Raw genomic sequence first — 13296 nt, 5'->3', positions numbered from 1 at the left:
ATAGGTGGAGTTGAGGAATTGGAAAGGTATAACCACACTGATAGGGTTGTATTATAGACCACCCAATAGTCAGAGAGAATTGGAGGAGCAAATCTGTAGAGAGAGAGCAGACTCATGTAAGAAACAGAAAGTTGAGATAGGCAGAGATTTGTCTGGGATTTTTGTATGGTAAAAGGACTGGATGGCTGGGAGTTTGTCAAATATGTTCAGGAAAGTTTTCTAAATCAATATATATGAGAGAAGATGCACTACTTGATCTCCAATTAGCGAACCGGGCAGGTCAGGTGACAGAAGTATGTGTAGGTGAACATTTTGGATCCAATGACCATAATGTCATTAATTTCAAGTTAATTATGGATAAAGGTAGGTCTGGTCCACAAGTTGAGATTCTAAATTGGAGAAAGGCCAATTTTGTGGAAATGAGAAAGGATCTAGGAGGAGTGGATTGGGATGTTGTTTTCTGCCAAGGATGTGTGGCAACATTTTGAGAGAGCACAGTTTGTATGTTCCGGACAGGATTAAAGGAAAAGTTAACAGGTATAGGGAACCTTGGTTTTCAAGGGATATTGGTGATCTGGTTAAGAAGTAGAGAGAGGTGTATGGCAGGTACAGGCAACAAGGAGAAATGAGTACCAGAAGAGTAAAGAAAATGTAAGAAAATTCTTAAGAAAGAAATCAGGAAGTTAAAAAGAAGATATGAGGTTGCTTTGGCAGATAATGTGAAAGTAAATCTGAAGCGTTTCTATGTTAAGAATAAAAGGATAGTAAGGGACAAAATTGATCCCTTTGAAGATGAGAGTTGATGTCTATGTGGGAGCTTCATGAGATGGGGAGATCTTAAACAGTTTTCATCAGTATTTACTCAAGAAACTGGCATAGTGTGTAAGGAAGGAAGGGAAACAAACAACAGTGGCAGGGAACATATCGAAATTAAAGAGGTGAAGGTGTTTGCTGTCTTACAGTGAATAAAGGTAGATAAATCCCCCGGCCTGACATGATCTTCCTTCGGACTTTAAAGGACATGGGTGTAAAAATTGCAGGGGCCCTAGAAGAAATATTTAAAACATCCTTATCCACAGGTGAGGTGCCACAGGATTGGAGGGTAGCTCATGTTCTTCAGATGTTTAAAAAAGATTCCAAAAGTAAACCAGGAAATTACAGGCCAGTGAGCCTGATATCAGTAGTAGGTAAATTATTGAAGGGTGTTCTGCGAGATCGGATATACAAGTATTTGGATAGGCAAGGATTGATTAAGGAGTGTCAGCATGGCTTTGTGTGTGGTAGGTAATGTTTAACAAATCTTACAGAGTTTTTTCGAGGAGGTTACCAAAAATGTAGATGAAAGAAAGGCTGTGGATGTTGTTTACGTGGACTTTAGTAAGGCCCTTGACAAGGTCCCACACGGGAGGCTAGTTCAGAAGGTTCAGACACTAGGCATCCATGGATTTGTAATTGGTTGAATGGAAGAAGACAGAGAGTGGTAATGGATGATTGCTTCTCAGACTGGAGGCTGTGATTAGTGGTGTCTCTCACGGATCAATGCTGGGACTATTGTTGTCTATATCAATGATCTGGATGATAATGTGGGAAATTGGATCAGCAAGTTTGCTGATGACTCTAAGATTGGCTTTTGTCTGCAATAAGTCAGACAGATTTGCCATCAGCAAAAATTGTCTGAAGCACCTCTTGCTGTCCGAGAAAGAGAAGCAAAAGAGAGCCCCAAGTGCCCATGGATTCACCCCAGTGGTGTCGCTGCCACACAGAGTCCATCCAAACCATTAGCAGCCCAGAATCTCCAGCAGGAAACCTTCAGTGCCCTTGGTACCCACTCGCATCGTGATTCAAATATCTGGTATGCCTTCATCCAGTCTTTATTTAAAAGGAAGCAGATTCAAAGCAAATTTCAAAATGGATTTGGCTAAATATTTGAATTGGAAAAACTTGTAGAGCAATAGTTAATTGAATAACTCTTTAACAGCTATCTCATGGATGGAGCAAATTTCCTTCTTTGTTAGTGTTTTCCCAGTCTTGTGTTAAGCTGGTTACTGGTTACATAAACAACAGAGACATTAGCCTCTTTCAAACTGTAGCAACTGGGTAGCCCTTCTGGGACCTGGCTGTGATTACTAGGGCAAAGGTGCTGGAAGCACCTTTCAATTCGTAGGGGGAATCGACCCATTAAATTACCAACCTGGCAAATTAAGAGGGATCCCGTCCCAAAATGACCCTGTAAGTGACACATCATGCACTCGTGGGAACTATCAGCATTCAGACCCCACCCCCCACAGCAATGTCCCGCTGCCGCGAATGGTGGACGGGGTTGGGGGGGTGTGGTGGTGGTTGTTACTGCCGCAATGTGCTGCTTTGGCAGTGGCCATCTTCCTTCCCCATAATCCCTCATGCCGCTGGAACTGCTGTGCCAGCACCAGAATGGTTCCAGCAGCTTGGGGAATTAGGGTAAAGAAGACAGCCATTGCTCCCATACTCCTGCATTGAGCCGTCACCTCGAACCGGAGTGGTAGGTCGCAGCCTCCCACTCTCCCCAACTCGCGGAAGTGACCTCTTCCCCCCCACCCCCCCCCGTAGCAGCGACCTCTCTCCCCGCCCCCACCGCGGCAGCGACCTCTCTACCCCACTCCCCGCGGCAGCGACCTCTCTACCCCACTCCCCGCGGCAGCGGCACCTCAGCCAGGGGTTTCCCTGTGACAGCAGCACACAACATCACTAGAGTAACCAAGTCGGCCATTTCCTGGAGCAGGAAGCCTGGTTAAGTTTTACTGGGTTCCCTAACGACCTCTGAGGTAGGTCAGGGACCTGGTTGGGTTTTGACCAGGTTGACCCAGTTGGACCCTTTCAAATTACATGTAACTTGGTCGTAAACCGGGCAAATTGCCTGGTTCACCCCATTTTACATGGCAGTTTGAAAGGGCCTATTGTGTTGTTTGCAGGGAACAGAGAGAAAAATTGCGTTTATGATTCCTCTCCAAAAGTGAATTCTCAGGGAATTTGTATGACAACAGTATCAACCCTGGATGGAGTTGTTCAGTCAATTAGGCAGGTTTTCTTTTGGCACTTAGGATTTCAGATTTTGGCATGAAAAATGGTAACTGATAAGGTGCCAGAGAGCTGCTGGCAGATATCAAATGGTGTAATGTCGTGAAAAAATAAAATTGGATGGGAATGCATGTAGCCAGTTAATCCCATTGCACCATTATGTGGATCTTTTAAATATTTTTAAAATTTAAATGCAAATTTAAAATGTTTAAATTTAGACATAAAGCACAGTAACAGGCCATTCTGGCTCACAAGCCTGTGTCATCCAATTCACCTACAACCCCTGTATATTTTTGGAAGGTGGTAGGAAACTGGATGATCCAGAGGAAGACATGGGGAGAATATGCAAACTTCTCAAGGACATTGCGGTATCTGAACCCGGGTCACTGGTGCTGTATCAGCATTTTGTTAACTGCTGCGCAGTTAATTGCCGCCCTTCCTGCAATAAATTGCCATCAAGGAAATACACAAGATCTTAAAAATTGCTGATCCTTCATTTTCTTTCTTTTTCTTTGGCTTGGCTTCGCGGACGAAGATTTATGGAGGGGTTTGTTCACGTCTGCTGCAGGCTTGTTGGTGACTGACAAGTCCGATGCGGGACAGGCAGACACGGTTGCAGCGGTTGAAAGGGAAAATTGGTTGGTTGTGGTTGGGTGTTGGGTTTTTCCTCCTTTGTCTTTTGTCAGTGAGATGGGCTCTGCGGTCTTCTTCAAAGGAGGTTGCTGCCCGCCGAACTGTGAGGCGCCAAGATGCACGGTTGGAGGCGATATCAGCCCACTGGCAGTGGTCAATGTGGCAGGCACCAAGAGATTTCTTTAAGCAGTCCTTGTACCTCTTCTTTGGTGCACCTCTGTCTCGGTGGCCAGTGGAGAGCTGGCCATAGAACACGATCTTGGGAAGGCGATGGTCCTCCATTCTGGAGACGTGACTCACCCAGCGCAGTTGGGTCTTCAGCAGCGTGGATTCGATGCTTGTGGACTCTGCCAGCTCGAGTACTTTGATGTTGGTGATGAAGTCATTCAAATGAATGTTGAGGATGGAGCGGAGACAGCGCTGATGGAAACTTTCTAGGAGCCATTACAACTGTACATTTGGCCAAATAACTTGGAATAGGAAATAAGCAGGACATTTGAATTGAATGGAAGGATAATATTTCTTGGTAAAACATAGAACAAGTTAGCATTAGACCCATATATTATGAAGTTGGTGAATAAATATTTTGGCCATTGCCAGATCTGATGTACAAACAGGAAGACGAATTCATCTGAACTGAAGTGAATCTGTCGCCCTTTTTACGCAGTGAGTTTTGCTTTTTTTTACACTGAACCAAACAACATCATCATAATGTTACTTGCCACTGAGACTATCTGCGCTGCTGGCTTAAAGATGGGACTGCAGTGACCTCCCTTCCCCCTTTCTGTATTTGTATGTTTTACACAGAATGGCGTGGTGCAATAAAGGCACAATATTTCCGTCTTGAAGAGGCTGTATAAAAAGGGCTTGTGAGAAGTCTGCTGTTCATGAACACAATGTCTGCAAAACATGGGTTGTTAGCACCTATTTTCCAGCCCCTATAAACATACCTAAAACTCAAAAAATGGTGTCTATGATAACAGTTACATATTTGTTGTCAAAACTGCAAAGTTAGCCAACATTCAAGGCAGTCCAGTTTAGCTGCCAGCATTTAGTCATATCTGTAGATTTGCATAAGAAATAGGAAATTCAGCCTTATTCAGTTAAATGTACACTTAAGTGGGATATAATTATTTGCAGATTCATCACCTGTTGTTGGTATTAAATACTTCATGTACTCACATCACTGCACTGTTCATTGATATTAGGCCATTTCATGCCAGGCCTCTGCCTGGAAGTCGGCTACAAGTGCGGAGGGAAAACTTACCTTTCATCTTTGGCTTGGCTTCGCGGACAAAGATTTATGGAGGGGTATGTCCACATCTGCTGCAGGCTCGTTGGTGACTGACAAGTCCGATGCGGGACAGGCAGACACGATTGCAGCGGTTGCAAGGGAAAATTGGTTGGTTGGGGTTGGGTGTTGGGTTTTTCCTCCTTTGTCTTTTGTCAGTGAGGTGGGCTCTGCGGTCTTCTTCAAAGGAGGTTGCTGCCCGCCAAACTGTGAGGCGCCAAGATGCACGGTTGGAGGCAATATCAGCCCACTGGCGGTGGTCAATGTGGCAGGCACCAAGAGATTTCTTTAGGCAGTCCTTGTACCACTTCTTTGGTGCACCTCTGTCTTGGTGGCCAGTGGAGAGCTCGCCATATAACACGATCTTGGGAAGGCGATGATCCTCCATTCTGGAGACGTGACCTACCCAGCGCAGTTGGATCTTCAGCAGCATGGATTCGATGCTGTCGGCCTCTGCCATCTCGAGTACTTCGATGTTGGTGATGAAGTCTCTCCAATGAATGTTGAGGATGGAGCGGAGACAACGCTGGTGGAAGCGTTCTAGGAGCCGTAGGTGATGCCGGTAGAGGACCCATGATTCGGAGCCGAACAGGAGTGTGGGTATGACAACGGCTCTGTATACGCTAATCTTTGTGAGGTTTTTCAGTTGGTTGTTTTTCCAGACTCTTTTGTGTAGTCTTCCAAAGGCACTATTTGCCTTGGTGAGTCTGTTGTCTATCTCGTTGTCGATCCTTGCATCCGATGAAATGGTGCAGCCGAGATAGATAAACTGGTTGACCGTTTTGAGTTTTGTGTGCCCAATGGAGATGTGGGGGGGCTGGCATTCATGTCGAGTGGTGCCTCCGGATCCGATGGAGGCAGGGCCATAGCGCCATCCGTCATAAATGCGTGGCAGAGTAATGGCCGTTTTCGCTACCCATAATCCCCCATGCAGCTGGAACTGCTGTGTTTCCCAGAACAGTTCCAGCTGCGTGGGGGATTATAGGTTGGGAAGATGGGCATTGCTTTACCACATTTTGAGTCGCAGAAAGCGGCCCCGAAGGCTGAAGCAGACCAGTGAGGCTGTCACAGCCCGCACTGGCCACCTCCTGATGGCCCCCGCTGCCCTGATGGCACCTACCCACTGCCCCTGCCTTGAGAGAGTCATGGAGGGAGAGGGTGAGTGGGAGATGGGTCGTGGGATGATGGCATCATCAGCCCGTCCCTAACTAGCTGCTTGCAGCGGCTGTACATTCAAGCCAGGCAGCGGAGCGCAGCGCTCTGCTGATTATCCTTCCCCGGGAAGGGTTGGATTTGGCACCTTTGAGCCAGCCACGGCGCATTCAGAAAGGTAAGTCTGTAGGCATAAGGGTGGAGAACCTCTGCTGTTACAGTTGGACATTTTCCTTGCTCGAAAAGGCTTTTCATTGAACTGAATGCAATGGGAGAGTATCACTGCCGAGCTGAGGTGAAATTCCAGGCAAGGATATTTTACAGGCTTGTTTTGCACCCTTCTTTTAATGGTGCCAGAATTACCTTCAGCATAAGTTCAGGAAAATATTATCAGATGACGAATCTTATAACCAATGTAATTATACATAAAAATGTAATTTGTATGATAAACGCCAGCTTTTGTCTGCTATAAAGGCATACAGATTCAGCATTAGCAATGCTTGCCACCCCCAATAATGAGATAAAGAAGCAAATGAGTGTCCCTTTAAAGACACTGAGTGTCTTGGACTCACCTCCAGTGCTCGCACAGCTTCTGGAGCCTCACAGACACCTGTTCAATCTATTGGCATCCTGAGCTCCAGATTCCAAACCACTGGTACGATCAGCAAGCTTTCAGTGTCCAAGGCTCCTTGGGAACCCTTCTTGCCCTCAGCACCCACTTGAATCTGATACCTAGTTACCATGAGCTGATCTCCAGCAACCCTTTGACCACAATTCACCAGCAGAGACCACAGCCTGTGGGATTCTCTTGTTGGTCCCCTGCCATGGGCACCTTCCCTGTGGCTTTGTCTCCCAGGTTTATCCTTCTCAACTGGGGGTGAGAGGGGTTTTGAGTTCCCCTATTTCTGGTGCCCCGCTGCAGTTCGCTGCTCCCCAGAGTCTGCAACTCTCCATGGTCTGCACTGCCCAGCACACATGCCACCATCTTGGGCACAGGATGTTCAAAAAGTAGACTGTTTAAAGCCAGTGTGGAGCCTTCATTATCGTGACCAGGCAGTAGGACCCTGTGGAGCAATGCTGTATGCCTGCTCCCTGTTCTCCCAGGTCCACACCAGTGGCAGCGCTGCCGTTGCAGCTCCTCTGGCAGCTCCGCCATTATTTTCAAAGAACATCCAAAATCTTCATTTTTCTTAATAAGGATTTCCATTTAACAATAAGAAGTCAATATATGACTGTATGCCAGACATTTCCATGAAAAATAATGTAGGGGATATTTTTCTGCCCAGGTTGTTAGTCTCTGTCTTACTCTTAGAACTCTGTGAAGAAATCTAACGAAGAAGAAAATGTGAAGAAGCTCCAGTTCCTCTTCATTAAGGTAAGGAGCAGTAAAAAAGCATTATCACCTGTAATAAAAAATTTTGGAATACCTGAGCTGGTCAGGTGGCATCTGTGGAAAGAGAAAAAGTGTTATTGTTTCAGGCTGAGGACCTTCAACTTTGGACCCGAAATGTTTACTTTGTTTCTCTTTCCTCCTGTTACCAGACTCTTGAATGGATCTTCATTGTTATAAGATGATGCCTTGCACAATTTAACTACTTTTTCTGTTTAAAACTGTACCTGGCACATTTGTTTTATGTACATTCTGTTCTTTTGTTTGATTTAAACACGGTTTACAGTTATTCTTGCACTACCTGTTGTACAATATAGCAGTTGACTTACCTGGATAGGCTATAAAACAAAACTTTTCACTGTATCTTGGTACATACTACAATCAATGTTTACATTTTAGATGCTGCCTGACCTGCATTTCTGTTTTTATTTCATATTTTCAGCATCTGCAGGTTTTTTTTTTGCTTTCATTTACTGCAGGAATGGAGGTGATTTGGCTTATTGAACATCCCGGTGCTCAGTGAAATTTCATCTGTTTCATTTCCCCTGTAACCTATTGTCTCTCACATGCCCATCAACTCCACCCATTTCTCCTCCCACCACCTATATCTGGAGTAATATTCAGAGATGCGCAAACTCCAACTCCACGCAGTCAACAGCCAAGGTCTGGTTTGCAGCCAGATTACTGGAGCTGTGAGACAGCAGGCTCTACCAACTTCACCACTGCACTACTTTATTTCTGTTTTACTGGGTTTTCCACACAAATGTAAGTTTTGTGAAGGGATTCAAAATACGAAACTTGGTATTTGATGAAGATTTCCTTCTTCTAATTCTTTCCCCAATTTCAGCAGGTTAATTTCAGCCTTGCCATTTTACACATGAATGGAATTGGTGAAATGTCATTCCATATCTGAAAGTTGGTGAAAATTTGATTTTTTTTTTCTCTCTCCATCTTTTATCAATTCAGATGGATTTTTGCAAGATGACACTTGAGAAGTGGATTGAAAATCTCTGCCACACATGCATCAACTATAAAAGTTGCTTGAAAATAATCAAGGAGATGCTTCAAGGTTTAAGATACATCCACAGTAAGGTAGTTTTGCACGTTGTTTCTGTGTAAACATTATTACTTCCTCAAGTATTCAATTAACTTCTTAAAGCATGGCCATCACAATCTTCCCAAATCAGCTCAGAATTCTCACTGTCTGGTCTTTCTGTGTTTGATTATACATTCTAATAGCTTCCCAATATTACATGCCAGAGAAACATGTATATAGTGTACCAATATTAATATTTGGGGAGAATTTATAAGATTTAGAGTAGGTCACATACATTCACACATTTTAAAACAGATCTTATTTGAAAGACTGAAGAATTCACATTGCAGGATCTCTGGAGAATGTAAGCACCTTTCACAAGTAGGTGTTAATTGAACATAAAATGCTTGAGTCTTGTTGGAATCATGCTGACTATCAGTACCCTTTCTGCAAAGTGTTCACAGAAAGGTCAATTCTGGATTGTTTAACTAAGATAACAACTTGAGAAGAAGAAAGAACTGTTGTTTTGCTGGAGAAGGTGGGGATTTTGCAAGACATGAGTCACATGCTCTCTTTGGAGTTGGAAAAGAGAGAGAGTTGAGTTAACAGCTCAGTCAGTCAGTCAGTGTGTGGGACACTGACAAGTAACTGAAAAGTACAATCCAGGGAAAACTGTTTGAAACTTATGAAAGCAAGTTCCAGAACTGGAAGTTCTATCTTCCAGACTGGAAGTGCTACCTGTCTGATGTTTCTCTTGAAATAGAGGAAGGAATGGAACTCTGTGATAGCTTGAAGAAAGCGGTTACCATCTAGAAGATCCTGATGGGGCAAGTTTCATCAGCGAGACTAGTGGTGGTACCTCAGTTGTGAAAATCCTGGAGCAACAAATATCTCTCTCTGCAAACTCAACAAGAACCTTCCTGAGTGGTAAACATTTACCTTTCATGCACCTTCCAAAGCCTGGTGAACTTTATACATGTTAAATTCTGTACACAGTATGGTGATTGCCTGCAACCAGAGAACTTGGAAGAAAGAGAAGTGAGATTAAACTGTGAACCAAAGAACTTTTCTTGAATTTACACTTTACACACACATTGCATACACGTGCGCTTAGAATTAAAAGGGGGTTAATTTGGGTTAGTCAAATATAGAGTTAAGTTAATGTTTGATTCTATTTTCATGTTTGAAGTTGATTAAAAATAACTTGTTTTGAAAGCCACTTGTCTTGGTGAATGTTTGTTGCTGTTGGGTTTTGAGGTCCTTTGGGCTCGTAACAATAGGTATACACTGCTTTACAAATACTCGCCTTATGCAAATTCGCTTTTATGAAGAAACCTGTATTCGCTTTTATGAAAGGATTTTCGCTTTGACAAAAAAGTGACTGGTGGGGCTGTCACAGGTTGACTAGCAGGGCTATCATAGGGCAGCCGGCAGGGCTGTCACAAGGAAACAAGCAGGGCTGTCATAGGATGGCTGGCGGGGCAGTCACAGGGAGGCCGGCGGTGCAGTCACAGGGCGGTTGATGCGGCGGTCACAGGGCAGCAGACAGGGCGGTCAGTGGGTGGCTGGTGGGGCTGTCACAGGGCGGGCAGCTGGAGCGGTCACAGGGCGGCCAGCTGGAGTGGTCACAGGGCATCCGGTAGGGCTGTCAAAGTTCTCTTTTCCCGATTCTGGTAAGTATACATACATTATTTCTACTTTATATAGGCTGGGTACTTGTCATATCATTCCTGGTTTTACGATATGTTTTATGTTATTTTAGATTTTATGTGTTATTTGGTATGATTTTGTCAGTTATTTTTTGGGTGTGGGAACAGTTAAAAATTTTCCCCATAGAAATAAGTGGAATTTGCTTCTTTGCTTTACGCCATTTCAGTTTACGAAAGGTTCCGTCGGTACACTCTAGTTTTGTAAAGCAGGGTATTCCTATACAATTTACTTACCTCCAGCTTTTGCTCTGCAGTTTTATAAACACAAGCAAAAATTACAGCTTTGTGAAATGTTTGGAAGATTAAAGTTAAAATGTTCAATTTCTTCACCTGCTTCCTTTAAAATTCTGGGTGCAGATGGGAACATCAAGTCCTTTTACCAGTCTTGTAAAGATAATTGTTTCTGGCACTTATCTAGTGCAAATTATACTTGCAGCTGGTCAGTTCAAAATTGGTTGGTTGGATTCTGCTGTGGACTTTTGTAAAGACTGGGGAGGTTGTGCATGTCCAATAGGCCCAAGCCTCAGCTAATGACCCAAGAGAATTAGTTGGATTGACTGGTCTGAAAAACCTCTGCATAGAGCTTGAATGCCGGCTGTTAAAATGAATTGTTATCTTGGGTGAAATGGGTAAATTAGTCAGATTTGCTGGAGGTCCTTAGTGCTTGACTCAGCCAAATGTTGCATGGTATCGAGAGCATTACCTCTGACCATTAGCTTTTGGTACCAGTCCTGCATCCAATCTGTCCAGAAATAGGGTGGTGCAAGAAGTTGTTTAATAAGTGGAAGTGATGTTGCTCTGTTTCTGATAACTCAGGATATTTTGTGTCATAGAAAATATAACGTACAACATTATAGCACAGTACAGGCCCTTTGGCCCAAGGTTGTGCCAACCCATATTAACCTACTCCACAATTTAAACCTTCCCTACCTCACTCACAAAACCCTCTATTTTTTCTTGCATTCTTCTTGTGTCCTCCAGTAATTTGTTGGCTATGCAAATATCTCAGCAAGAAAGAAATTTGATGCTTCTAAATGTATATTTCTAAAATTCTAAATAAGCACCTTTTTGAGGAAGCTATGCAAGAAATTTAAGGTAAATCTGGAAAAAATACATAGTGGAACATGAATGAATGACAAGAAGGTCTTGTTTTCATGGTGGGGAAAGTATAACAAATTAAGGAAGTTCTTCACATACATACATACATACGTGTATGTCATATCAACACAGATGATTGATATCTGGGGAGGGAAGTGAATAAAATCTTGGAATCATTGACAAAATAATTGTAAAATGTTGTGCAGAATGGGATGAGTGATATTAACCTTCCTGGTCTGGTTTCATGCTGTCTGTCTTCACCAGTGAAAATATATTTTTTTAAATTTTCTTGCACTAATTACAATTGAATATATATTTTTATTTTGAATCTATCTTTTCATTTTTATGATCTTTTTCTGTCTTGACATATTGTGGTAATCTAATTTACACTATTTTAGTTAGTGTATCTTGAGTAACTGGCTGCAGCAAGTAAGAATTTCTGTGCATCTGTACATTGTACTTATGTATATGTCAATAACTATCATCTCTCTCATTTTGGACTCTGCCTCACTTTTCATGTAGTCCAATACACTGCTTTGTGCTACCACATGAAAAGTAAATTCCAACTCATCATGTCCTTCATTGCTCAATAGTGGCACTACTGCTTCTGAGACAGGAGGCCAAGAGTTAAAGCCTCACTACATCTTATCGATATTGACGCTCCAATGCAGTATTGAACTGCTCAGCACTGTTGAAAATGCTCACTTCAGCACAGGACTCAAAACATAGGTCTCATCAACCCTCAGATAATAATGTTACAGATTCTATGCCATCTCTGAAAGAACATATTTCTCCTGGAATTATCATCAATAATAGTGATTAAATAAGCCATCACCTCATTGGTTAGATCTTGCTACATGCAAAGCATCTACTATTTTTGCCATCAAAAAAACTCATATTTTGGAACATTCTGAGGATATGAAAAATGCTACATAAATGTACGTTCAGTCACAATAAATATACAGGTGAAATTAAGTACCTAGTGTTAGCTCACATTTTAATATTCTGGTAGAGTTACAATTAAGTGAGAATCTACTGATGAAATACACATATATGGAAATATATTGAACAGAAATAATACGTTCTTTTTAAAGGGTGTCATACATCGAGACCTGAAGCCTGGAAATATATTTATTGACCAAGATGGAAGTGTTAAAATTGGAGATTTTGGTTTGTCTCGATTCTGCACTTCTCAGGTAATGTGTCTAGCTGCCATGGGGATTGTTCCTTTAAGCGCTTAGGCACACCAAGAGCAGGCAGTTGTGGTAACATGAGCATAGTCTCATTGGGAACCATGTAGGTTGCATTGTAGCATAACTTTCCTGATCTAATCCACCTCTACACTGATTGAAACATCTTTTTTGGACACTTTCATGATTCTTTGTTGTTTATTGCCCCAAGAAAAATGATGAAGTAGCTTTACAAGGGTACAATGTATAAAACTGACTGTGGCACAATGTTTGGCATCACTTGCCTTTCTCAACGTGTTAATGCAGCACAATGGTTGTGTAGCCATTGCCCAGTTGAATCATTACTGCAGGTCTTACAGACTCATTTTGTCCTAACATTCACCTCCTGGTGTTAATGAATGGTTGTCCAGCATTCAGCCTTTTTTGAGTGTTTCAAGAGAAGTTGCAGTCCAAAAATCAATAGAGTACTGAACTCCTTTATTACAGTGGTACAATTGAGCAATGTAACTGCTGACTTGTATCACTGATAGGAATCGGGTCAATCAATACTGCACCTGTACTGTGTTGTTATTGAGGTATCACACTACACTCCACACTATTTTCAGTCCATTAAATCACAGCTTATCCACAAGACACAACAAACTTGTATGATCTACAGCTTAATTAAGAAAACCATTCCCAAGTGAGCTGATCAATCTATAAGCAATGGTCTGGAGATCCGCTGGTAAAATTGAATGAAGATT

General features: G+C 42.7%; 1 protein-coding gene across 5 annotated transcripts in view; it reads left to right on the top strand.

Moving 5' to 3' along the window:
- LOC138763515 (eIF-2-alpha kinase GCN2-like) overlaps positions 1-13296 on the top strand; it is a 119449-nt gene that overhangs the window by 48695 nt on the left and 57458 nt on the right. For all 5 annotated transcript variants that reach the window (XM_069937805.1, XM_069937806.1, XM_069937807.1 and 2 more), the window contains 3 exons: positions 7443-7505; positions 8487-8612; positions 12458-12559. In XM_069937805.1, the coding sequence (XP_069793906.1) occupies positions 7443-7505; positions 8487-8612; positions 12458-12559 (291 nt within the window). The remainder of the gene's footprint in view (positions 1-7442; positions 7506-8486; positions 8613-12457; positions 12560-13296) is intronic.

Source organism: Narcine bancroftii, chromosome 5, assembly GCF_036971445.1.
Source record: "Narcine bancroftii isolate sNarBan1 chromosome 5, sNarBan1.hap1, whole genome shotgun sequence".
Lineage (NCBI taxonomy): Eukaryota > Metazoa > Chordata > Chondrichthyes > Torpediniformes > Narcinidae > Narcine > Narcine bancroftii.
The sequence above is the reverse complement of the archived record's forward strand: the minus strand, read 5'-3'. Positions and strand labels throughout refer to the sequence as shown.